The 27,839-nt window shown below is 34.7% G+C and overlaps 1 protein-coding gene across 3 annotated transcripts in view; it reads left to right on the top strand.

Moving 5' to 3' along the window:
- Positions 1–27,839, top strand: part of SKIC3 (SKI3 subunit of superkiller complex) — a 92,187-nt gene that overhangs the window by 47,258 nt on the left and 17,090 nt on the right. For all 3 annotated transcript variants that reach the window (XM_049868298.1, XM_049868294.1, XM_049868290.1), the window contains 11 exons: positions 1,399–1,492; positions 3,913–3,990; positions 6,615–6,739; positions 7,554–7,677; positions 9,246–9,467; positions 10,372–10,444; positions 12,986–13,039; positions 13,220–13,331; positions 15,594–15,722; positions 21,361–21,482; positions 23,467–23,625. In XM_049868298.1, coding sequence (XP_049724255.1) covers positions 1,399–1,492; positions 3,913–3,990; positions 6,615–6,739; positions 7,554–7,677; positions 9,246–9,467; positions 10,372–10,444; positions 12,986–13,039; positions 13,220–13,331; positions 15,594–15,722; positions 21,361–21,482; positions 23,467–23,625 — 1,292 coding nt within the window. The remainder of the gene's footprint in view (positions 1–1,398; positions 1,493–3,912; positions 3,991–6,614; positions 6,740–7,553; positions 7,678–9,245; positions 9,468–10,371; positions 10,445–12,985; positions 13,040–13,219; positions 13,332–15,593; positions 15,723–21,360; positions 21,483–23,466; positions 23,626–27,839) is intronic.

Genomic DNA, 27,839 nt, shown 5'->3' with positions numbered 1-27,839 from the left:
CGAGTTAAAATATATATTGCTTAGAACTTAACAGATTTATGCAAAAATGCCATGCACAGTGTTTGGCATGTCCTAAATGCTCAAGAAATATTAGTTTCATTAACATTTTATTTGTTCCTTGACAAAATTCTAAAAAGCTTCGCCTGGCCAAGTATCAGATTAGAAGCAAAGAGTATAAGCAGGAATACTGATGGCAGTAAATATTGTCAGTCAAGTAGTATAAAGAATCAGATAAAACGTGAAAGAAAAATGCCTCATCTTAGGTGTTGAGGGATTAAAATACCCTTTGTGCAGTTAGGCTGGGGCACTTGAGCAGACAGAAATGGGCTTACAAATGTCAGGACTTCAGGGCATTGTTTTTAGGCAATATGGCAAAATGAATGACCCTAGTTTGAATACCTAGAGCCAGTCAGAAATTTTATTGATAGGTTTCTTAGTAGGGTAGATAATATTTGTGATGGATTTACATAAAGAAGTAAATCTTCAGCTTTTTGCAAAGTTCAGATGCCTAAAATAACAAATCATGCCCTAAAAGTTTTGATAGCTAGGCTTTAATTCTCTAGTGGAGCCAATTTATATTGGAACATAAATTCAACTGTATGTGCTTGAACAACAACAAAATTAGAAGAAGAAGAGAGGGAGTGGGATGAGCGAGAGAACATGGATGATTCCTTCCTCTATTCTTCCGACGGTTTTTGTCTCAGGGTGAAGGTGGGATGGACTCAGTTTCTGTGTCCCTCTTGTTATGTGGTGATTTTAGGAATTTTTGAAGAATAACTTTGTATAATTTTTATCTTACAATTTGATGTTAGAGCCTCATCATCACCTAAGATGTGTTTACACAGTACTTTGTTAATTCAAGGCATTTGAAGGCATACTTCTCAATACTGCTTTTAACTAGATGAGATGTGTTCTCTTTCTCTGTTGTTCCTTAGGGAGAGACATGATGTCTTTTGATGTTAAAATTATTACATTGAAAATGCCCAAGTCATCTTCTGAGTTATTTTTTTTTAAAAAAACATGTAGAATTTGGAACAGAACAACCAAGAGAAATTGTTGCTGAATTTAATTACAGGAAGGCGTGTGCCAAAGAACTGAATTTCCTTATAAATCTTATGACTGGTTTTAACATGAGATAGAAGTTCAGATTATTGTATCACTGGGAATAAAAAATGTTTAAACTTTAAAACATAACTATTAAATACTATTCAATAATTTAAAAGTTATAAAATGGCATTTTATATTCAAGATAAAATCAGACCACTGCTCTTAACAGTGCCGGTGACTTCAGGGGGCAGTCTGGTGTTTAAGATGTCGAAAAAAATTGAAAATAAAACTAATGTTTTATGATTATATCCAATGTGTACATGTAAAGTAAAGGTATTTCTGGATTTCCAGAAAGAATTCAGGATTATGCTCCAGCTTTCACAATGTTGGGTTACTTAAATGAACATCTACTACTGAAAAAGGAAGCAGCAGATGCATACCAAAGGTAAACTATACATTTAACTTAAATACTCTGCCTTTATTTATCAGTTGGCATGTTTTAGTTAGTCTAGTTATTTGAGACTAAATGTTCTGACTCCTTTCTTGATCTTTCATTACATATCATTATGTCGTGAATGAGGAAAAGGTGGAGTACCAAGTTTTCAGCTACATTTTGGTTTCTGTTGCCTAACCTAGAAGGAAGGAAGGAAAAAACAAAACAAAAAAAAACCCTGGATTTCGTGTTCCAGAAAAATCTGTCCCCTTAGTACTTTCTTGGCTTATTAAATACATGTGTTTAATCAGAGGAGAAATGAGAACTTTATGATGTATTCATTTTATCATTTTAATATCTACTACATGTTTATTCATTCAACAAATATTTTGTTGAGCTGCAGTGTCCTTGGCACTGATAATTAATAGTGAATTAAAACAGACACAGATCCTATTTTCACGAAACTCACATTCTGGTAGAGGGAAACACATAGAAAGCTAATAATCATCTGCAATGGTGATAATGCTAAGAAAGAAAATCAAAGTAGGGTAAAGGGACAGAGAGTGCAGGATCAGGAAGTGACATTTTAGATAAGTTTAAGAGGCGTAGATATGCTAACATGGCAGTTGAACCTTGATCTGGATGAGGTGAGGAAACAAACCATTTGGTTAAAAGGGGAAGAGCATTCTAGGTAGAAGGAACAGCAAGAGCAGGTACTCTGAAACAGGAGTGGACTTGGCATTTTTGAAAAACAAGAAAGTCAGTGTGCTAGAATGAAAGATTTGTGGGGAGAGTGGTAAGAAATGAAATTAACTTTGGTTTTATTCCATGCAAATTAATTGGTGAATAAGAAAATAACTATTGATCTCAGGAGTAACTACTAGATGAAAAGTTAAAAGACCTGATTGCTTAAGCTCTGAGACACACATTGCCCCAAATTGAAGTAAATAGATGTTTAAAAGAATCTTTGTCAGATAAATAAGTGAGGTATCCCAAATGCTTTGTCATGTCCCTTTAAGGACCTATCTGCAGTTCAGAGGTGTAATCACTAGATGGTACTGAAGTCTGTATAATCAAGAAGTTATTTTTTTCCACAGTGGTTAAGCATTCGGCTGCTAACCAGAAGTCCAGCAGTTCAAATACACCAGCTACTGCTTGGAAATCCTATGGAGCAGCTCTGCTCTGTCCTATAGGGTTGCTATGAGTCGAATCGACTCCACGGCAACGGGTTTGGGTTTTTTTTTTTTTCGTTTTATGTGGAGAGTGGTTTATAAGAAACCACAGTTTTATTTCTTTGAGCATCAATAAACATACCAGTAAACTGTATGAATGTGCTGGAATACAAGAGTGAGCAGGCTGAACAGCTTTTAAACAGAAAACTGAACATCTTAAAGGTGCTTGCCACTTTGTTATACATATTATAACCTTTGGCTTAAAATGGCAACTCTACAGGCACTTGAATATGCACCACTCTTTCTTGACTGATCACCACTGTTGTTTTCCTTCCTTAAACAAGTATGAGGCTTGAAGCCACAAATTAGCTATAATCTAGCCATAAAGGATATGGTCTTTAATCTCTATAATGCTGTCTTTTTAGGCTTGTTAGCAAATTTTTGTTTCTCATTTTAACGTGAGGGGAATAAAAAGCCTTCCTTGTATATTTCTCAATGATTAAGTGCTTGGCTGCTCACCAAAAGGTTGGTGTTTCAAACCCACCCAGTGGCTCCATTGGCAGAAAGAACAGTGATCTGTTCCTGCAAAGATTATAGCCTAGAAAATCCTGTGGGGCAGCTCTACTGTGTCAGGGTCGCTGTGAGTTGAAATCGACTTGAGGGCACCTAACAACAATCCTTTTAAACAGAAAAAAAAAAAGAGAGAGACAAAGATTTTACTAAATATTCTGCTTCTTCTAGTTGTCAAGATATTTTTCTGCTTGCCCAAAGGGAACAGCACGGGAAGGAAATATCCAAGTTCGTGTGTGTTTATTCTAAGCCTCCAGGAACTCCTAGTTGCTCTTTCACTTCTCTGAACTTATAATTTTTTTTTTTTTTTTTTTGTATTTAAGAGTCAAGGACATATAAAAGCATTCAATTTTGTGGCTCAAACTATTAATATATAAATATTTTTTTAAGAGTGTTTTCCATATACCTCAAATATATCAAAACTTAGTGACCCAAAAGTTTCCCATATTTATATTAAAATTTTTGGAGTATTTAGAACTCAAATACAATAAATTATTTGACTTTCTGTTATTTTTGTGATAATCTAAAATCTAAATATATTTAAGTGCTGCTGGTACCAACTTAATAGTTATAAGTAGCATTAAAAATGAATAGAATTAAATGAAAAAAATCTGTAGAGTCAGCTGAAGGGGAAGGTAAAAGAATATTATTGCACATAGATAATTTAAAATACCTTGTCCTTTTTTAAAGGGCAATTTTGTTGTTACAGACTACGGAAGACCAAGATACTTATAATGTTACAGTAAGAAACTATGGCAGATTGTTATGGTAAGCATATTTTTTTCCCATTAATTTCGTAAATCTATTGGGCTTTTCTAGTGAAAGCTATGGGACTGGTGAGGTGGTGAACAGTTTGTAGAGTAGTGGGACACGTGTACATGAGGAGGAGGATGACATTCCCCAGGATATGTAATCCCCACAGTACCAGGCTATACCTCTCACAATACCTAACCCCAATATAAGGAACTGATAGTTTAGTCAAGTTTAGAACTGATATTTGTAGACTGAATAAGAGATCATTTAAAAGAGAGGCAGTAACTGCACTTAATAGTAGAAGCCTTGTTAATTGGAAGAGAAATTGAATTTATTCTGTTTTGCTGTATATCCTTAAACTGGGGATGGATTTTAGGGGTCCAGGAACCCCTTTGAAATTTTATGTATAAAATTGTGTGTGTGTGTATTTTGGGGGTAGAGAGGGAATCATATAAATCTCCTCAGATTCTCAAAGATATCTGATCTCCCCCCCCGCCCCGAAAATAATAAAAACCAATTGTTTTAGAGGGTAGAACCAGGACCAAAAATTAGAAGTATTATGGGAGGAAGATTTCCTAAAGTTGAGAGCTGCCCCAAAGTTGATTGGGTCAGTATAAAACATTATTAGAACTGTGGTTCGATGTTTTGAGGTTAGTGCTTATATCTCTTAAGGAGCTATATACAGTCGGCTCTCCATATCCACGGGTTTCACATCTGTGGATTCAAGCAACCATGGACTGAAAATATTCAGGTAAAAAAAAATAAGTTCCAAAACGCAATACTTGAATTTGCCGCATACTGAGCACTACACTGAATCCACGTGAGTGAAGTGATGTGTCGGCATACCCTGCTGTAGCCTTCTGTTATTGCACAGATCCTCAGTGTCTTTCCTGCACTCATTGTTTGAGCATTGCTTGCCTGGCGGCTGTCTTGTCATTATTCCCTAAACAATACAGTACTATATAACTATTTACATAGCATTTACATTGTATCAGGTATTATGAGTAACTTAGAGATGATTTAAAGTATATAGAAGGATGTACATAGGCTATATGCAAATACTATGCCATTTCATATAAGGACTTGAGCATCCTTGGATTTTGTTATCCATGTTGGTCCTGGAACCAATCCCCCGTGGATTCCGAGGGACTGTAGTCGCGTTCTGAGATAGCAAGTTCTTTTCTGTTGTAATCCTGTAACTGAATCACATCAATAGACAGGAAAACTTTACTGTTCTGACTGCCTCCCACTTCAGTTCTTTTAAACTATTTGGGAGTTGTTAGAGCTCTGTCAGTTCCAAGAATTTCTTGAGGCAGAGGATGGATATGTTATAAGAAATCGTATGGAATATAAAATGTCTGTTCTGCTTAGTTGATGTTTCATTTAATGTAAACAATATTTTAGAAGAAAATTCTTCTTTCTTTGAAAACACTTTGTCCATTTTATTTTATGAATATTTCAAACATGCAGTAAGTAGTATAGAGTTTAATAAATACCATTCAGATGCAACAGATCTTGAAATTTGGTCAATTTGCTTCAGATTTCTTTTTCAAAGAAAAAGTTACAGGTAAAATTGAAGCCCCCTTGTCCCATTCTTCTCTTCCCAAAAGTAATCACATCTTTGAAGATGGTGTTCATTTGTAAAAAATACTTTTAATATATATGTATGTGTCCATAAATAATCTAAGGTAGCCCTCTTTCTTTTTTTTTAAATATTTCTCAAAATTAGAATTTATTGGTTTTGTAAATCCTCTTTCATAAAACTAATTTTAGAAACAAGTTTGCCTGCATTTTTTGTTCCCGCCCATACAACCCAAGATTAAAAAGCTTTTGTGAAAAGATTTCCAATAGAACATTAAAAATAGAAATCGGATTTGGGTTATAGTGATGGATACCAGAAGTAAGAATCACAAAGATACAGTGTTTCTGTCCCAAGTGATGGCAGCTTAGAAAACTTCTCTTCATTTTTAAATAAACAAAACAGGTTATTTTTCTGTTATTAATAACTTGTACTTCAGTATCATACATGACAATTTATATTTTTCTTCCTATTAAACACAGAAAAGTTTATGTAGTTTTGTCTATGGAACTTTAGCATAAATCTGAACATTTGGATGGATGGTGGCTCCAAAGAAAATGGCTGTGTAGGTGAACAGTTTCCCCAGGGGTAGGTTTATTCTGACCAGGTACCCTGTGTCTTGTTAAGCTTATCAAAGACGCTAGAACCATACTCATAAGACAATATTTAACTACTGTGTTAAGCTTTAAAACATTAGAGTGATATGTAAAATACCAACTTGAAATTATTTTTATAACTTGGGATTTTAATTAAAATTTGTTAAAAGACACTTTGTAATTGAACAGAACTAGTCATTTTCATATGTAATTTAAAAAAGGCAAACTTAGAATTTAAATCCCCCTAGTACATCCTATTTAAAATAAGTGATAAGCTTTCTATTTTAATTTTTAAGTCTTTTTTACAGCTTCAACACAGATTATAGCTTACTGAATTCCCACCATAAAAAGAAAGTGTAGATGAAGTTATTAAAAGAACTTTTGTGTAATAATATCTGTATATTTTAATGATGCAAGCCAGAATTATTTTTGATATTAAAAGTAAGTTGCATTTTGCTCCTTAGTTCCATTGGTGAATATGAGAAAGCAATCCAGGTTTTTAAGTCAACACGCCTTGAAGAGTTGGAGGACATCATAGGTCTTGCATTAGCTTTATTTATGAAGGGTCTATATAAAGAGAGCAGCAAAGGTGAGTATATTGCTTAAAGCTAAAGGGCATGTCTTACTATTCCAGAGCTGGGTATAACTTATTCATGATGAGCTTACATGCAGAAAGATATAATATTGAGATAGGGATGGTGGTTGCTATGTATTAAATATGATTAGGAGTCAGGAACAGTACTTGGTCCTTTTTACCTGTTAACCTTATTTAGTACGTTACTATGACGGATGGTCCTTATAGCAGTGTCATGAACTAAGTGTTACGTACATTTTACAGATGAGGAACCTAAAGCCCAAGATCACTTAGTAGATACCTGAGTTACCATTTAAAAGCAGCTCTTCACTGCCCCACACTGCTTAAATGTAACTTTCTGATAAATGAAGACTTCAGTTATTGTCAGTAGTGGTAGATTTTGGTTTATACAAAAATGCTAACTGAGTGCATGTCTACATATATGGGTCTAGCTCATTGTAAGTAACCACACTGCATGATGGAATTGCTGGTCTCCACCTGGAATTTTGATGGTATCTCAATAGCTACAGGGTTCCACTTCTGGCCTAAGCTGGCTCTTGAAGATGGTGACTCATACTCTTAAGTTAGAAGTTGGGGAATGTCGCGTAATAATTCTAATGATATCCCCAGGATCACCTTGGAACAGCTAAACTAAGTTAGATTATTACAAATCCACATTCTTTCCCCTTATAAATAGGGAACAATTAAAATATGATTTCAGTTAGATCTTTTTGAAAAATAGGAGTAGGAAAGGAAAAATCCCACAAACATTTGTCATTCAGAATTGGTTTTATATTGTTTTGTTTTTCTTTCCAACTGTATATAACAGCCTATGAGAGAGCCTTGTCTATTGTTGAATCAGAGCAAGACAAAGCACATGTCTTGACAGCTCTGGCAATAATGGAGTGTAAACAAGGAAAAATGGACACAGCCAAGACATTGCTCTTTAAATGGTATGTATAGTTGACATTAACACTTAACATGACCACATATTTAAAGTATTTAGGTTAAAATTTGAAGCAATGTAAACGAAGTTCTTAATATTTTAGGAACTTTTTGGTGAGAAAAAGGATTGTGCCCGCGTGGTTCTGAATTCATAGTCACAGTTGGGGCTCGAGATCCTGTTTAATTGGATCCATCCAATCCTTAAAAATCATCATTTTCCTGTACTTTTGTGAGTAGTGTTTTTTATGGAGCCCTGAAGGTGGCGGTGGTCAAGCACTTGGCTGCTAACTGAAAAGTTCTACCCCACCAGCTGCTCCATGGGAGAAAGATGTGGCAGCCTGCTTCCGTAAAGAGTACAGTCTTGGAAACTCTATGGGTGGTTCTACTCTGTCCTGTATGGTCGTGAGGAGTTGGAATTGACTTGATGGCAGTGGGTTAAAAGTAATTCATCACCTTATCTAGTAGGATTTTGTATGTTAATATTAGATTTTTGTTTTTTCTTTTTGAGGCAAGGCAAAAATTGGAATTTCTTTTTAATCAATATTGGAATTGATATTATACTATCTGCTTCTTTGTTTTTTTTCTTGTACCAACTTACAATGTAGTTATTTGTATTGATAGAAGTGACTGTGGCTAATTAACATCCTTTTATGTTTGGACTCTGTTTATTGTGAAGAAAATTACTATGTATACTTCAAAGTAAGCTGTTTACTCCAGAGCTGCCTGTGAAAATTCATGATTATAAATAATGTTTATAAAAGCTAAGTGCAAAACAGTTTCCCCTTCCAAAAAATAGTAGATACATGATATTTTTTAATGTAAGAAATATTTCTGTTGAATTTAAATGAATTTTTTAAAAAAAGGTTTTGAAAGTTCCTTTGTTTTATTATGGCTAAAAAGATCCATAATTACTGGCTATATTAACACATTTTTAGAGAGCTATGGTTTTCTTTTTAAAAATTAATAAGAATTTCTAAACATCATCGGCTTTTCCATCCATAAGGCTAAATCTGATTGCACAGTTCAAAGAGAAAAAAGAATGCTAGGTGTTTACATACAAAATACAAATTCTCCTTAAATTATAAAAATACTCACTTTTGGAGTATGGTAGAGGTAGGTACAATTTGTACTTATGAAATTCTAGTTTCAATAACATCGACCAAATAGGACAAAGCTTTCTCAGGATGATAGAAATCAGATCTTACTTTGAGAAGATTCTTTTTCCTTTATTATTTATACCTTTTAGGGTTTGATTGAAACTAGCTAAACATTTTAGCAAGTTTATTCTAATTATTTACCTAGAACCGAAACCCAGTTAAATATCACGGCCAGAAAAGAAACTTGGCTGTTGTTGCTCTGTGAAAGGCCATTGGTACTTGTAACTGCTTCAGGCCATCAGGGAAATTGTCTCTGGAAGCTAGGAAATTTGCTTTTATGTTACTCTCTAAAGCTGGGCTTAGTTTGTAAATCTTTGAGTGAATTGCTTTTTTGTACTTGATGTTAAACATTTTTTAATAGTTACAGGTAACAATGACTGTACTTACGGCTAATAGGCTATTAAAAAATATATTTACAGTTCTATCTTAAGGGAACCAACCGCAGAAAGCCTTCAAGCCCTGTGCGCTCTAGGATTGGCAATGCAGGATGTTACACTATCCAAAGCAGCGCTTAATGAATTACTGAAACACATCAAACAGAAAGACAATGATTATCAGAGGTGCCTTCTTACTACAGCTATTTACTCACTCCAAGGCCACAGTGTGGCAGTACAGAGACAAGCGTCTAAAGCTGTTCACAGGTAAATTCTGTACTTGTGAACTTGCTACCTAGTTATGCATTATTATGTGGTTGTCTGACATTTAGACCTTATTAAGAATATAAAATAAGGTAAGTATATGTATTTGGAAACCAAATAGAACATAGGACCACGTCACTGCCTATACATATTATTTCATCTATGAAGTTTTTTTTTTTAATTCAGTTGATAAGGAGAGAACAAAAACTTGGCCTTTATTTAGGTTAAGGCCCAAACCTTGTTCTAATATGAAAGCTCTTACTATTTCTCGAGTCTGTAAATTTGCAAGTTTGTTATTCAATACTGTTCAGGTTGATGGCTTTAGGAATTTTTTAGCCACTTAAACATTCATTAACTCTTTAAAGTTTGAAAAATAGAAAGCTGTTAGCACTAGCAACACTGATTATTTGCTTTATTTTTGGCAGTAAGACATTTTGTCTGTAGTTTGTTTTCTTTCCTTAGTTCATCCTTATTGACAGTCTTTGCTGGCTAGTTGTATTTTTTAAAGATTCAGTTTCTTTTAATATAAAATTTATTCCTTGTGATATCATTTCTTTTAGAAGTAATTTTCCCTCTATATAATATTATTTATCCTACAATCTTTCATCTTTTTTTATTTCTTTGAACACAGCATATTAAATTTCCTTAACCTTTCTTGTTTCATGGCTTTATAATCATCACTTTGCTGATTTTTCCTTCTTATTTTCATAAGGACTGTTGGTGAATAAAGTAGACATAAGTTTGCTTTCTAAAAATTCAGATACTTTCAGCCAAACACGGGCAATGAATATGGACTTGTTTTAGATGTCTGAAAGGTCTTAAACTTAGGTGCTAAATAAAATGTTGGTTACTTTTTCTGGTAAAGTGACAACCATCTCTAAGCCTGCTACTTTCGATATCTCCTTAGTAACCCAGGTGACCCCGCCCTTTGGTCTTTGCTGTCCCGAGTGGTTGCTCAGTATGCTCAGCGAAATGCAAAGGTGAGTAATGTTGTAAATTTTGGCAAAAAGGTAAAATAGCTTTGGTGTGGTAAATGATGTAATTTTAAGTTATCACCTGGAACCTAATACAGTGAGGGAGCCCTGTTATTTAACCAGGTTTTCCGTTTGTCACTCAACAGGTAGTACACTGAGATTCCTTTGTGTACTGTTGTACTGTTCTAAGTGTTCTGGTGGACCTTTTTGAACACAGAGATTATGCTGATAGCTGTGTGATAAGATAATGCCTGTGATGTTGCCATATAGTAAGCATTAGCTATTACGTTTTTCAATCCCTAAATATAATTTTATTTAAAAGCTCCTTGACTATAAGATAATAAGAAATAGAACACTACTAATGTCTAAAAATGTAAACATAAGCATGAAGCCATTGATGGTCTACATAAGAGATTATATACTGTGTTTTAGTTTGTAACAGCCAGCTATTTTCCGGAGTCTGTATTCTGTTAACTTCTATAGCTAATATATCCTTTCACAGTTCAATGGCAATAGCTAATATGTTTTAAGCAGTTATTAAAATATCTAAAGTTTTCAGTGTCATTGTTTCCATCGATACTGACTCATAGCAACCCCACGTCTGTCGGAACAGAACCGTACTTCGTAGGATTTACAGTGCTGATTTTTCGGAAGCATATCACCAGGCCTTGCTTACAAGGCGCCTCTGGACAAACTCAAACTGCCAACGCTTTGGTTAGCACCAAATGGTTTTAACTGTTTGTACCACCCAGAGACTGATATCTGAAGTCCTAGTGGGCCTGTGTCTATTATTTCTACTGGTTTTCAGTATTTCAGTATTTCTACTTTGTTTCCTTATGTACTTGGTGGAGTGCACTAGAAAATTCATTTGTAGGAATAAGTTGAGGTCTAAAATTAAGGAAACTTTCCGTACAGAGGATTTGTGCTTGCTTCTGCCAGGTGCTTCAGACCTCTACTAGTTTGGGACCAAGGTCTAGAGCCTGAGGTTTCTTAATCAACCAGGCTACCGTGTGCTTGGGTTGCAAGGGCATTTGAGACATGGTTTATTTCTGAGTCACTTTTAACGTAAGGGTGTAGATTAAATCTGAGGGAGTAGCCTCTTGGGGGCTCAGCTCACTGTGAGGTGAGTTTCCTATACACTCCCTTCCTCTGTGAACCTTGGGCTTTAATTTCGATCCCACTAGCCCAGGAGCCCTTTAAAAGGAAAATTCACGTTTGTTAGGGTCTGCAAATGGCAGAAGTGGCTTCCCTGCTTGTTTACCTCTCTGATTCCACTTTTCCCTTTCAGTTTTGGCCTGGTAAGTCCTTAAGATCTTGTCAGTTGTTCAGTGCTTTTAAGAATATGTTTAAAAAATTTTATCCCAGCACTTCTCAAACTTTAATATACAAATGAAATCACCTGGAAATCTTGTTAAAATGCAGATTCTAATTCAGTAGGTGTGGGGTTGGGCCTGATATTCTACATTTTTGACAGTCTTCCAGGGAATGTCGATGCTGCTGGTACACAGACCATACTTTAAGCCAGATTTTACCCACATATTTAGTTATTTTCTGTGAATGGGTTGGTTCAGATAACCTAGAAGACCGTCATTATTAGACACCAGTTGAAGTCGTTATTTAGTTCTAGCTACTGTGCTAAGCATTTTTATAGAAGCAGGTGCATTTATTTTTCGATGAGGAAACTGAGACAGAAAGGTTAAGTAACTCGTGCAGTCACAGCTAGGAATTGTGATGAGAGGATTCAGTGTCAGGTCTCACTCCCGAATCCTCCTCTTGCTCTTCTGTGTTGCCTTTCTTCTGTTACTCTATTTGTTTTATATTGATGTATTTTTAAAAGCTTATTTCTGTTTTTAGCATTCTTTATATATTAAATACAGTTTTGAAAGTGTTTCTGAAGTACTTTTGATATAATATGGATACAGTATACTTCCTATATAAAATGAAGTCATCCTTATAGTTCATTTTCTTCTATAAGTAAAATGTATAATAATCAAATTTTTAGAAATTATAGATTTCAAATAGACCTTCTGAAAACTGTGCAGTGCTGTGTATATTTTTCTTATTTTTTAGTCTTGAGGTGATTATTGAAATGGTGAGCTTTGTGGTGCTCTGAACTGTAGTTACTTGTTTTATTAGGGGCTACAAAAATTTTTAAGTACTGTGTATTTTCATAATGCATACTGGTTTAGCTTGTGTTCACTCTCTTCCACTTTTCCTCTCCTTCCTTCCGCAATATTTTTTATGTTGTTAGAAAATGTCTACAATTGTTTGGTACCAGTGTAAAATCATGTAACTTTTATACCTTTTATGAGTGTCATAAAAGAGTGGAGTCGAAATGATCACAGGAGAAAAGGTTTTCTTTCACAAAAATATTAAAGTGGCCTTTAAGACAGTAATAACAAGTTGATACTTAAGGCGTTTGAAAGTTGTAAATGTGATAAAACCTAACCTTCTAAATGATGTAATGGAAAGGTTTTATCACTCTTAATTTTTATTTTTTCATGGAAGTTTTCTCATTTATCTAAATATCAGTATTTTCTATTATAGGGAGGTGCTCTAGCAGGAAATGTGGCTCATATACTGGACTCAAATCATGGAAAGGTTAGTTTGCACAGTGCAAAGGGAATGGTCAACTTATAAATAATGTTGATAAAAGAATAAAATGATGTTTCTTCATGGCTTTAGGGATTATATCATCAAATATGGTATTGCTTTGGTCACCTTGAAAGAGAGGGAGCTATAAAGAGAATTGGTCAACACAGTTCTTTTTCTCTTATGTAGAAGGCATTGCTGTACACTGCAGTAAATCAGTTGGCTTTGGGAAGCAGTTCAGCTGAAGATGAAAAAAATACTGCTCTAAAGACCATTCAGAAGGCGGCTTTCCTTTCTCCAGGTGAATATCGTTTAATCCTTTTCTTTAATTCAGATTTTGTTAATCTTGGATTTGTGACTTATAAGGGTGAAGTTTATTTCCATGAAATAAGACCAAAAGGGAATTTTAAGAAAATGTTTTATGATTTTGCCAATCATTTGATTATCTGCCTGTGGATGCTAAAATAATTGAGAGAATCAATTATTGAAGCAGGTTGAAAGGAATGTCTGCTTAAAGATACCCTATTATCAGTTATTGAAAATATGAATTACGTATTTTTAAGTAGTTTTATTTATTTTTTTCTTATTAGTCTCGTTTAATGAGGTTTACATACAGCTGCTAAACACATTTAGTTATTTTTACATGTAGCTAGCTCCTTGAAGGGAGGAGCTATGTCTTATGTGGCCTCACCTGAGGTAGCTTTTCTTAACTCATCAGCTAGGTCATAAGGAGTACTAGAGGAGTTGAGGATGACTTCCAGTATCCTTCCATTAGTATTCCAGGGAGGGTAATTTAGAAGACTAGAATGTCTAGCATTATAGGGTTATGAGGTATATTGTTATTATTTTAAATATGAAATACAGTATTAAGCAATGTATACCCCCAGAGCACATCAACCATTTGTTAGGTCAGAATGTTACTGCCTTTGGCTAGGCACTGTTGGGAAACAAATTATAACAAAGAACAGGTTGAATGCTATTTTCATAATAAATTGTGAACATTCTAAGTAAACTACAGAATATCTAACATTTCAGGGATTATTTTATAAAACAAGTAAACAGACCAGTATTCTGTTGTTTATTCTTTCTTTAATGTTTGAAATAGAACAAAAAGAGACCTTAAACATTTGGGTTTGTCCCTGGTGGTACAGTGGTTAAGAGCTCAGCTGCTAATTGAAAGGGTAGCATTTGGAATTCACCAGCCATTCCTTGGAAGCATTTACATTGTATTAGGTATTGTAAGTAATCTAGAGATGATTTAAAGTATATGAGAGGATGTGCATAGGTTATATGAAAATACCGTGTCATTTTATATAAGGGACTTGAGCATCTTTGGATTTTAATATCCAAGGGGGGTCCTGAAACCAAAACCTTGTGGATACCAAGGGATGACTGTATATTTCAGACACTTGATAAGAGATATATTAGATGGGGCAGACAGAAAAAAAAAAGCTAAAAGTATATTTAAATGACTGTATTGTTAACTATCACCCGTTTCTGTGGATCTTAATTGTATCCATTTGTGTTTTTAAGGGTAAACCAAAAAAAACCCCACTGCCATCAAGTCAATTCTGATGCATAGGGACCCTATAGGACAGAGTAGAGCTGCCCCATAGAGTTTCCAAGGCTGTAAATATTTACAGAAGCAGACTCCCATGTCTTTCTCCTGCAGAGCAGCTGGTGGGTTTGAACTTCTAAACTCTTGGTTGGCAGCTGAGTGCTTTAACCGCTGTACCACCAGGGGTCCTCTTCTTGGTTGGCAGCTGAGTGCTTTAACCGCTGTACTACCAGGAGTCCTCTTTTTAAGGGTAGCAAGGCTAAAATATTAACCATTGGAGTGAATTACAAAATATGATTTATAAAAATGAAAGACCAGACAAAAACTTCCTGTGTTTCAGATCTCCTTCCAGCTCCTCCTTTTCACAATTATCTTTATACTCATAATCTCTTCCTATTGTTATCTCCTCAACTCACAACTGTCAGGCTTCCCCCATTTCCCTGAAGCTGCTGTCAAGGCATGAACGAAGGAAGGGCAGATCATATGAATGAAGAGCTATATAATCATATAACTGTTTCATTTGGAATGATAAAGTGACTTCCATGTTTGGCTACATGAATTAAAAAAGAAATATTTTTCCTTTCTTTTGGCTTAAGCTTTTTTTAAGAACCAAAAAATCATGTTATCTTGTGATTAAGCCTTTAAAGCAGGAACTGAGTGATAAATATGAGTGCCTGCTTGAGACCCCTCCTTGGAGTCCATTGAAAGTGAATGTAATTGACCTTTCGACAGTAACGTGGTACTCTAGGCAGCTGAGCTAACCAGCCATGAAAGAAGAGCTTGATATGATATTTTTCATTCACTGATATGTTCGGAAAAAATTGGCAAGTCTTAAAGGATGAATGTAGTAATTTAGTTTTTCTTTAAGAAAGTGACATTTTGGGTCAAAATTTCTGGAAATACAATTAATTTTATTTATTTATTTAACTTATAAACTCTGTCATTTTTGATAAATTTTTAGCCAAATGTTGACAACAAACCATTAATTATATTTCCTGTCGTTAGGTGACCCTGCTGTCTGGGCTGGGCTAATGGCAGCCTGTCATGCTGATGATAAACTGGCTCTAGTGAACAATACTCAGCCAAAGAGGATGGACTTATACTTGGCACTGTTATCTGCAATTTCTGCTTCAAGTAAGTTTTTAAAAGCATTTTATGTGCGATTTAATTTAAATCAGGAACACAAACAGCCCCAGTTGCGTATGTTATAAAAAATGCATTCATTAAAGAATCCACAGGTAAAATGTTATTGTTGTTAGCTGTAGTCGTGTCTCACCCTCCCCGACCCCCAATTAATGACAACCCATGTGTAACAGAGTAGAACTGCTTCTTAGGGTTTTCTTGGCTGTACTCTTCATGGAAGCAGTTCATCAGGTCTTTCTTCCACCAATCCACTGGGTGGGTTTGAACCGCCAACCTTTAGGTTAGCAGCTGATTGTAAACCACTTGTGTCACCCATACTCTTATAGGTATAATGAAAGAAAAAAAATAGCCATGTAGAAATATGATGGGTGTGTGTATTTTCTTTTCCTATGTGACTTAAAAGTCCAGTATATTCTGTCGGCCAAAAATATTTTGTAGAGTTCACCTGCTTTGAGTCTTGACTAAGGTTTCAGGATAGATATGACCAGAAAACAATTCTTTTCTGAAACCAGCACTGACATTGTCCAGTGATTCTTCCTGAGAATCTTGGCCAGAATCTAATCAGATTTAGTTAACATTGTCTTGTAAATTTAAAAATCCCTTCATTGAAAAGTTGATCTATATGTAGCATCAAAAATAGATTAGCCTACTTTTGTCTTGGGACAATAGTTTTTCAGCAAATTAATTTTTGGCTATCAGTAAATACTAAGCTTTATTACTGTCCATCTTTTATGGACTACCATGGTAAGTTAAGAAAAGCAGGCCCTTTAGCAACACTGTTATATAGAGGTTTTTATAAGATTGAGCCAGAGATGTCAGATTGGATAAGAAAGCAAAAAGAACTTTATGCTGCCTACCTGAAACATACAGACAAAATGTAAGTAAATATTTAAATGTAAAGACAAAAATAGATGAAAAAGGATGAAAAAATATATCATGCTAACATTAATCAAAAGAGAGCTAGAGTGGCTATATTAATTAAGACAAATTAGATTTCAGAGCAAAGAGTGTTGCTAGACATAAGGAGGATCATTTCACATTAAAAAAAAAAAAAATTTGCCATCAAGTCAATTCTGACTCATGGCGACCCTATGGGGCAGGGTAGAACTGCCCCATAGGGTTTCCAAGGAGCAGCTGGTGAATTGAAACTGCTGACCTTTTGGTTAGCAGCCAATGCTTAACCACTGTGCACCAGGGCTCCAACATTTCACGTTAGTCAAGGATCAATTCATCAAGAGGCAATAACAGTACTAAATGTTTATGTGCCAGATAACAAAGCTTCTAACTACATGTAGTATTTAAAAAATTAAATATATATATATATATATATATGAAGAAGAAACTGATAGAACTAAAAAGGAGAGAGAGGCAAATCCACGATTATGGTTAGGTAATTGATAGAACAATTGGACGGAAATTCAGTAAGGATATAATAAAGACTTGAACAACACTATTGACTAACTTGACCTATTGACATTTATAGAACATTTCGAACAGCATTAGAATGTGCATTGTTTTCAAGTGCACACAAAACATTTTGCCAAATCCATCATATTATGGGGCATAGAATAGGTCTCAGTAGATATACCAAAAGAAACCAAACCTGTTGCTGCTGCATCAATTCTGACTCATAATGACCCTGTAGGACAGAGTAGAAATGCCCCATAGGATTTCCAAAGAGCAGCTGGTGGATTCAAACTGCCAACCTTTTGTTTAGCAGCCAAGCTCTTAACCACTGTGCCTACCAGGGCTCCTCAGGAGATATAAAAGGATTCAAATCATACAAAGTATGTTAATCTGAAGAAAACAGAATTAGACACCAATAACAGAAAAATATCTAAAAAATCTCCCAGTATTTGGAACACTAAACAACACATCTAGTCAAAGAACAAATCAAAAGCGAAATTAGGAAATATTTTGAACTGAATGAAAATAAAAACACAACATATCAAAATTTTACAACACTACTAAAGCACTGTTAGAGGGAACTTTATGGCATTAAATGCGTATATTAGAAAAGAAGAAAGGCCTCAAATCAATGACTGCAGCATCTAAAGAAACTAGAAGAAGGAAAGGGAAATTAAACCCAAAGTATATAGAAGAAAGAAAAAAATACAAGAGTAGAAATCAATGAAATAGAAAACAGAAAATCAAGAGAAAAAGTCAATGAAACTAAAAACTGCTTCTTCGAGAACATCAGTAAGATTGATAAGCCACTACTACCCAGACTGATCAGGAAAAAGAGAAGGCAAAGAATATCAATAGCAGGAATGAAAGGGATATCATGACAGGTGCTACGGCTATTAAAAAGTGAGTAAGAGACTCTTAGAAACAACTTTGTGCCGTTAAATTTGACAACTTATATGAAATGGACAAATTTATTAAAAGACACAAATTAATAAAGCTTACTCAAGAAGAAATAAACTGAATAACTTTATTAAGGACACTTAAATTTATAGTTTAAAGCCTTCCCACAGAGAAAACTCCAGGACCAGATGACTTTCCTGATGCATTCTACAAAACATTTAAGGAAGAAATAATACCAGTTCTTTATAGATTCTTCCAGAAAATTGAGGAGCTAGGAGTACTTCCTAACTTCCTGTATGATGCCAGCGTTACCCTCATACCAAAACCAGACAGACATCATAAGAAAACTACAGAACAATATCACTCATGAATGTAGATGCAGCAAATCATAACAAAAAGTTAGCAGATCAAATCAAACAACACATAAAAATGATAATAATACATCATTGTCAAGTGGGGCTTATCCCAGGAATGCAAGCCTGCTTTAACACTTGAAAAGCAATGTAATTCACCATATGAACGGACTAAAAAAGGAAGATCATATGATCAAAATACAGCATTCATGTCTGATAAGAACTTTTTAGCAAACTAGGAATAGAAGAGGAATACCTCAGCTTAAAACAGGGTATCTATGAAAAACCTACAACTAACATATTTAATGATGAAAGACTGAATGCTTTCCCCTAAGATCAGGATCAAGACAAGGATATTCGCTCGTACCACTTTTATTCAGTATTGTACTGAGATTCTAGCACATGCAATGGGCAAGAAAGAAGGAAAAGGCATGCAGATTGCAAAGGAAGAGGTAAAACTGTCTTTATTCACAGGCAGCATGATCATTTATGTAGAAAATCCTATGGAATCTACATGAACAGCTGCTAGGTGAGTTTAGCAAAGTTGTTGGATACAAGGTCCAAATAGGAAAAAGTTATGTATTTCTGTATATAAATCACAAGCAATTGAAAATTGAAATTTAAAAAATAGTACCATTTACAGTAGCATTAGAAAATAAATATTGAAGGATGAATTTAATAGAAGATGTGTAAGTTATATACACTGAAAAACTATAAAACATTGCTGAGAGAAATTAAAGAAGACATATAAATGGAGATATATATTAATAAGAGGTTTGGTAATAAATTTTAGATGTCAGTTATCCCCAAATTGACTTGTTGATTCAATGCATCATTAATCAGTATCCTGATAGGCTTTTTTGTAGACATTGATGAGCTAATTCTAAAATTTATATGGAAGTGCATAGGACTACAATAGCCAAAACATCTTTAGAAAAGAGGAACAAATTTGAAGGACTAACACTACCTGAATTAGGACTTATTATAAAGCTGTAGTTATCAAGACAGTGCAGTATTAAAGACTGGAGAAACCCTGACAGTATGGCCCCTGGATACCCTTTTAGCTCAGTAATGAAGTCACTCCTGTGGTTCACGCTTTAGCCAAAGATTAAACAGACCCATAAAACAAAACGAGACTAAAGGGACACACTTGCCCAAGGGCAAGGACTAGAAAGCAGGAGGGGACAGGAAAGTTGGTAATTGGGAACCCCAGGTTGAGAAGGGGAGAGTGTTGACCCATCGCGGGGTTGGCAGCCAGTGTCACAAAGCAATATGTGTACTAACTGTTCAATGAGCAGCTAGTTTCTTTTGTAAACTTTCATCTAAAGTACAATTTAAAAAAAAGTGTTATCAGCATTAAGATGGACAGGTAGATAAATGTAAAAGAACAAAGAGTTCAGGAAAAGACCTACACATATATTGTCAACTAATTTTCAACAGTGGTGTCAGGGCAATTCAATAGAGAAAGATGTTTTCCAAAAATGATGCTGGAACAGTTAGATATCCATATGAAGAAAAAAGGAACCTTCACCCTTATCTTACGCCATGTATAAAAATTAACCCAGAATGCATAGTAAACTTAAGTTTAAGAACTAAAAATAGGAAACTTCTAGAAAAAAAAAACACTGTTAAAAACTTTAGTGATGTTGGGCTTGACAGATTTCTTAAGTGTGACACAAAAAGCACAAATTTTAAAAGAAAAAAACCAATACATTGGACTACATCAAAATTTAAAACTTTTGCTTTCTAGGAGACACTGTTATGAAAATAAAAACACAGTGCACAGAGAGGGAGAAAATTTTGCAAAACATACATCTGACAAAGGACTTTTATGTAAAATATAAAGAACTCTTACTACTCAATAATAGGAAAACAAGAAACCCAACAAAAATATGGATATAAGATTTGAACTGATAACAATTCTGTAAAGAAAATACATGGATGGCAAATAAATGCATGAAAAGATGTTGAACACCGTTAGTCGTTAGGGTAATGCAAACCGGAACACAGTGATATACCACTAAGCTACTAGAATAGCTAAAATTTGACCATAGAAAATGTTGAGAATGTAGAGCCACTAGAATGCTCCTATACTGCTGATTGAGATACAAAATTGTTCAGCCACTTTGGAAGAATTTGGTGGTTACTTAAAAATTCAATATTTCAGAATTTTAAAATTAAAAAATAACCCATTGCACTCCTAGGTATTTACCCAAGAGTAATAAAAACATATGTCTGCAAAAAGGCTTGTACTCACATGTACATAGCAAGTTGATGTATAACTGGAGTCAACCCAAGTGTCCACTAGTGGGTAAAATGAGAAATTGTGATATAGCCGTACCAATGGAATACTGCTCAACAGTGAAAAGGAATAAATTGTTGATACACAGAACAGCATCAGTGAATCTCCAAATAATCATGTGAAGTGAAAAACTCCAGACAAAAAGAGTATATATGATATTATTCCATTTATATAAAACTTTAGAAAAATGCAAATAAGTCTATTGTAAAAGAAAACAGATTAGTGGTTACCTGGGGACAGGGTAAGGGAGGGTTAGGGTGGGTTGGTGGCAGAAGTGATTACAGAGGGGCAAGGAGGAAATCATTATCTTGATCGTAGTGATGGTTCACAGATGTATGTGCATATTGAAACTCATTAAATTACACACTTTGCCTAAGTGCACATTTAAGTTTATTGTATGTCTTCTCATGAATTCTTTTCAGTGTTAAGATATAATGATTTTTGATATAATTCAGAAATAGATAAGGCCTTAAGTTGTTCAACCACAAACACTAACTTGAAATTTTTATGTCAGGATAGACTATGGTATTCCAGTGGTACATGTAATTTTTAGAAATTGTATATGCATGGTCAGTGTAATTATAATACCTCTTAGCAGCTATTTACTCCTGTGAGAACACATTATAAATGGCAGAAGGCAGTAGCACTGACTTTTGTTTTTTTATAGTTAAGGACAAAGAATTCCCTGAAAATTACAACCAATCTCTTGAAAAGTGGTCTCTGTCCCAAACTGTCACTGGTCTAATAGAAACTGGAAGAATATCTGAAGCTGAAGCCCTCTGCACAAAGGTATTGTTATGGAGCCGTGCGTTGAGATTCGTGGATTCTTACCCTACTTGGAAAATAACTTCAAAAATGGAGTGCTTATTTAAAGAGCATCTGGTGATGGTGATGATAAGAGCCAACATTTATTTGAGTACTTGCTACAAGCCAGTCCCATGTTTAGCATTTTGTATTTAACCTTCACAACAATCTTATGACATTGCAGGTATTTATTAGTATCCCTGTTGTTACAAATGAGAAAACTAAAGCTTACAGAGGGTAAATAATTTGCACAGGAGCTCATAGCTAGAAACTGACAGAGCTGCCATTTGAACTCACATTTGCCTGACTCTAGGACCCAAGTTCTTAATAGATCTTTTTTTTTTTTTTTTTTAATTATCATTAGGGAAGCAGTATCTTACTTTCATTTCTGGTTGCTCCTTTCAGACTGCAGCGTTTTCCAGTATTGCTTTATTTTTCCAAATTTCTGGACCACATAGAATGACTGTGGCGATTGTTAAATGGGTGACTGGAGCTACTGATCATCACTCAGTAGTTAGTTTCTTCCAGGCCAGGATTGTAGGGCTCTGTGAGTGCAGGCTGTTTTCTCAGTTACTAGTGCCTTGCCTCGTACCTAGTAGAGGCTCAATAAATATTTACTGAATGAACAAATCAGTTTCAAAAACCTACTCAGAAATAATTCTAAAGAGAGTTTTAAGCATGACTTTTCCTTAAAAACATGATGTTCTGTAGTGCTTGCCAGGAAGATTATATTATCTTCCAAGAAATGTGTTTTCAAAGATCAATATAAATTTTAAAGAAGAATGGACTTTGAAGGTCATAAACATATATTTTTGTCCTTGAATTCTTTGAACAAATGTAGTTTTCTCTTTTATTAAATAAAGGGAATTCCATATGAGGTAAGTTCAGGACAGGCTAATATACCCAAAACCAAACCCACTGCTGTCAAGTCGATTCCGACTCATAGCAACCCTGTAGGGTTTCCAGGGCTGTAAATCTTTATGGAAGCAGACTGCCACATCTTTCTCCTGTGAAGCAGCGGTTGGTTCGAATTGTTGACCTTTCAGTTAGCAGCTGAGTGCTTTAACCAATGCACCGCCAGAGCTCCTTGGCTAATTATTATACAGTGGGCATTTATTAAGCATTAATTGATAGTTGCCGTACTCTCTCTGATAGAATAAATGATGCTTTTATTAATCTTTCCTTGTAATTTTATTGTTCCAGTCTCTTATTTAGAAGAAAGCAATCAACTACTTTTCAGAAATACACTTAAGACAATGATCTAATAAGTAAAAAATGGAGAAGTATGTCATCGAGGGACAGGCAGTAAAGAAAGAAATATTTAAAACAGTAGTGAAAGGGCTTGTTTAGAGAACTTCCTTTAATTTTTTCCCTGTATGTGTATATGGAAGGAGATACATATACATATATACACTACACTTAATGTATTGCATGTATGTGTTTTAAGGTATAAGTAATAGCTAAGGGAAATGGGAAAATGGGTCCGTTCTTACTCTCGACACCTAAGAAGTCTGTCTGGAAGAAGAGCATGCATTAGATATCTTTGTTAAGAAACTGAAAAAGGAAAATGTTTGTTTCTTTCCTTCTTAAGTAATATGGTTTGTTCCAGCAAGGAATGGTGGTAGCTTTCACTGTTAATTTTATATTTTCTTAGTTCAGCTGTTTGTGTTCAGAGCCTAAATTTTTCAGGATCTCACATGACAATAAAAGAAGTCAAAGGGACAGAATAAATCTAAAATAAATGACTTATAAACTATAATAATAGTACTGTTGACTTTAAAGGATATCTAAATGGGAGTTTAATATTATCAGGATGTTCAATGTTTTATTTGGCTTTTATAGTTGTTTACTCTTTTAATAAGAAAACATTAATTTCAGAAATATTTATCCAACATGGAAAACAGCTTGTCTTTTACATTTAACATTAAGAGCACATTTGATGTATTTCAATCTGATGCTTAATTTTTAGAATTTAAAAAGTAACCCTGAGCAGCCAGCTGTTATCTTACTTTTGAGACAAGTTCAGTGTAAACCACTCCTGGAGTCACGAAAACCTCTCCCAGATGCTGTTCTTGAAGAACTGCAAAAAACGGTCATGTCCAACTCAACCTCTGTTCCTGCTTGGCAGGTAAGTTCTCTCCTTTCTTTACGTGAGTCCCGAATTAAAGTACTCCATGGTATTTGATGAGGTCAAGTGTATGCTCCCTTTTTATTTGGCTTGGCTTTAAATTCCCAACGTATTTTTCAATTTCAAGATATAAAGGATGTCGTAGTTAGAGGAACTAAGGAAGATGAGTTCTAATTTGGGAACTGCTGCTCTAATTCTACAAAGCTTTCTTAATTGTTGATTATAAATTTCCTCAATTTAAAACAATGATGAAAATACTGTCTTACATTGGGCTGGTATAGGAGAAATAAAGAAATGTTGCAGACATTTTATAATAAGGGTATGGTAATGGTGTATAAGTCCCTGGGGGGCACAAATGGTTAAGTGCCACTACTAGCTGACGTTGAAAGCCTGAACTTACCCAGAGGTGCCTTGGAAGACAAGCCTGGCGATCTGCTTTTAAAACATCACAGCCTCGAAAACTCTATGGAGCATTTCTACTCTGCACACATTGGGTAGCCAGGAGTCAGAACCTACTAGACAGCAACTGACAACAACAATGGTGTGTAACCCTGCATTTATAGGGTCGCTGTGAGTTGGAATCGACTTGACGGCAGTAGTTTTTTTTTTGGAGGGAACGTGTGTAGTTTTTCCCTAGCTACTTTACAGTAACTCATATCCAAGATTCTAATGGGTGTTTAGTGCTTTTAGAAATAGATATTTTCAGGATTGATACCTGATTCAGCAGATGGCCCTTTCGGCTGGCTCTGGTTATCCATCATGATAAATACAAAGTAATCATTATGTGGTTTATTGTTATTGATATTAAAATACAAAAAGCATGTCATTATCCAGTTTGTTATATTTCCCACTGGGCCCCAGGGAAAGTGTCAGGGGGCTTTTTGATATAGATTTTATAGAAGCTTCTTATTTTGCTATAATTTGTTCTTCATTCTGATCGTTCATCATACCAACTTTTTGACGTTCCTGTTTAAAAAGGTTACCTAATGGCATAAAATAGTTGGATTATGGAAGCTAAGCCTCATTTTTACTCTGATCCTTCAGAAAGATGATGCCTTTTTTCCTCTTTTTTTACTTTCTTAGGATAAGTTTATGATATAAGATGTAATATACTTTAATTCTAACATCAACTCTATATTGATGATCTTATATTCTGTATCAAAGGGAGAACTACTTTGTTAAACTAAAAGAGAAAAAATAAAGGACAAATTATATAGTAAGTAAGATCTTAAGAGATAGTGTGCGTGAGTTTATATTAAGACAATTCACAAAGAATTAAGTGCGTAGATCTTAAAAGTACCACTTATTACATGTTTATATGTGTATATACTTGTTTAACCAGAATTGACTTGATGATAACAGATTTGGTTTTGGTTTTATATCAAGATATGGGAGCTCTGGTGGCAAAGTGGTTAAGCTCTTGGCTGCTAAGTGAAAGGTTAATAGTTCGAACCCACCAGCCGCTCCACAGGAGAAAAATGTGGCAGTCTGCTTCTACAAAGATTAACAGCCTTGGAAACCCTATGGAGCAGTTCTACACTGTCCTATAGGGTTGCTATGAATCGGAATGGACTTGACGGCAATAGGTTTAGGTTTATAGCAAGATACAGAACATTTTCAGCAACCTAACGACCTCCTCCATGCCTCTCTCACTTAATCTCACCCTCCCATCCCACCATCTAAAAGGAGTCACTGTTTTGACTTGTCATTTCTATCTAGTTTTGTCTCCTTTTGAACTTTATATCAAGTATGTGGCTGCTTTTACTCAACATTATGTCTGTCAGATTCATGTAGTTTCATGTAGCCGTAATTCATTATTTTTCATTTCAATTTATGAATATACTATAACATAGATCCCTTTTACTGTTGTTGAACATTTAGATTGTTTCTCGATTTTGGCTATTATGAATAATGTTGCTGTGAACAACCTTGTACATGTCTTTTGGTGAGTGAAACCAAAAAACCCAAACCAAAACCGTTGCAGTCAAATTGAATCTGACTCATAGCAACCCTATAGGGCAGAGTAGAACTGCCTCATAGAGTGGCTGGTGGATTCAAACTCCTGACCTTTTGTTGGGTGAAAGGGGATATATGTATTTGCCTTAGTAAATTCCGCCAAACAGTTTTCCAAAATTTTTGTACCAACTTACACTCACACCAGCAATGTATGAGTATCCCAAATTCTGGTACTGCTAGGTTGTCGTCTTCTGTTTTTAGTTTGGTGGATATGCATGTAGTAGTATACTTTGCACTTGGCTGCTAAGTGAAAGATTGGCAGTTTGAACCCACTCACTGGCACTGTAGAAGAAAGGCCTAGCAATCTCCTTCTGTAAAGATTACAGCTAAGAAAACTATGGAGCTGAGTGCTCAGTTCTACTCTGTAACACAAGAGGTTGCCACGAGTTGTAATCAAATAAAAGGGCTTTTTTTTTTTTTTTTTAAGTATCTTATAGTAGTTTTAACTTGCATTTACTTGATAAATAATGATGTTGAACAACTTCTCGTTAACTTATTGAACATTTAGATAACTTCTTTTTGAAGTACCTGTTCTTTTGTGTAGTTTATAATGGGTTGTTTGCTTTTTTTCTTATTGAATTATTGGAATTCATTATCTTTTCTGGATATAGGCCCATTTTTGGATATTTGTATTGCAGTTATTTTCTCACAGTCTATGACTTGCCTTAGCACTCTTTTAATGTTATTTTTTGATGAACAGCTTTTAATTTTAATGAAGTCTGTTCTATCACTTTTTAATGGTTAATGCTTTATTGGGGTGTTCTGTTTAAGATTTTTTTGCTTACTCCAAGTTCATGAAAATATTTTTCTTTATTTTCTTCTACAAACTTTATTGTTTTACCTTTTACATGTAGGTCTGTCACCCATCCTAGATTAAGTTTTGTAAATGTTAAAGTGGTTTGTCTTAGTTATCTAGTGCTACTTTCAAAAACAAAATTCCATAAGTGGACAGCTTTAACAAACAGAAATTGATTTTCTCACAGTTTAGGAAGCTAGAAGTCTGAATTCAGGGCACCAGCTCTAGGAGAAGGCTTTCTCTTTCTGTCGGCTCTGGGGGAAAGGTCCTTGTCTCTTCAGCCTGTTTTCTCATTTCTTGGAGATCTCCACGTGGCTTGGCATCAGTTTTCCGCCATCTCTGCTTCTCTTGTATATCTCTTTTATATCTCAAAAGAGATTGACTCAAGGTACACCCTACACTAATCCTGCCTGATTAACATAACAATGTCATCCCGTTCCAAAATGAGATTATAACCACAGGCAAAGAAGTTAGGATTTACAACCCATATTTTGGGGGTACATAATTCAATCCATAACAGGTTTAAAGTTCATTTTTTCCATATGAATATGTAATTGACCCAGCACCGTTCTTTGAAAAAACCATTCTGTTCCTACTAAATTACAAGTGATGCCTTTGTCATAAATCAGGTATGTGTGTGGGTCTTTTGGAGTACCTCTTTTTTTTTCATTGATCTATTTATTCATGTTCCATTAACACATTTTTAAAATTATTGTAGCTTTATAATTTGGTTTGATGAGTAAGGCTTCCAACTTTTTTATTCTTTAAAGAAGAATTTAAACAATTTGTCTAAGTCATTGTAGGTAATCATTCTAGGCCTTTTGCCTTTCCACATAATTTGTCAATTCCCACTGAAAAAAGAAAAATAAATTAGCCCTGCCAGGATCATGATTGGGATTGTATGGAAACTATAGTTTAATTTGGGGAGAATTGACAGAGTAGTAATACTCAGTTTTTTATCCATGAGTATGGTTTATGCCTTAATTTACTTCAGTTTGAAAATTATCTCAGCACTGTTTTGCAATTTCAATGTAGAAGTCTTTTACATTTTTTTGTTGTTGAATTTGTTTCTAGATGTTTGATATTCTCTTGTTTCATTGCACGTGATTATATATATATATATTTCATATAGTAGCTCTAAATGTTTAGAAATGCAGTTGATATTTTTATACTGACCCTCCAGGAACCTTGCTAAATTCACTTGCTCTTTTGAAGTGATTTTGGATTTTCTATATACACAGTCATGTCATTTGTGAGTGATAAAGTTTTCCTTTCCAATATTTATTCATTGAAAATCTTTTTCTTGCCTTATTTGCACCGCCTACAATTTCTAATACAATATTAAATAGAAGTGATGAGAACATTTTTGACCTACTCTTGACCTCAGATAGAAAGTATTCAA

The sequence above is a fragment of the Elephas maximus genome, chromosome 2, assembly GCF_024166365.1.
Source record: "Elephas maximus indicus isolate mEleMax1 chromosome 2, mEleMax1 primary haplotype, whole genome shotgun sequence".
Classification (NCBI taxonomy): domain Eukaryota; kingdom Metazoa; phylum Chordata; class Mammalia; order Proboscidea; family Elephantidae; genus Elephas; species Elephas maximus.
Note: the sequence above shows the minus strand (reverse complement) of the source record. Positions and strands in the feature narration are given on the sequence as shown.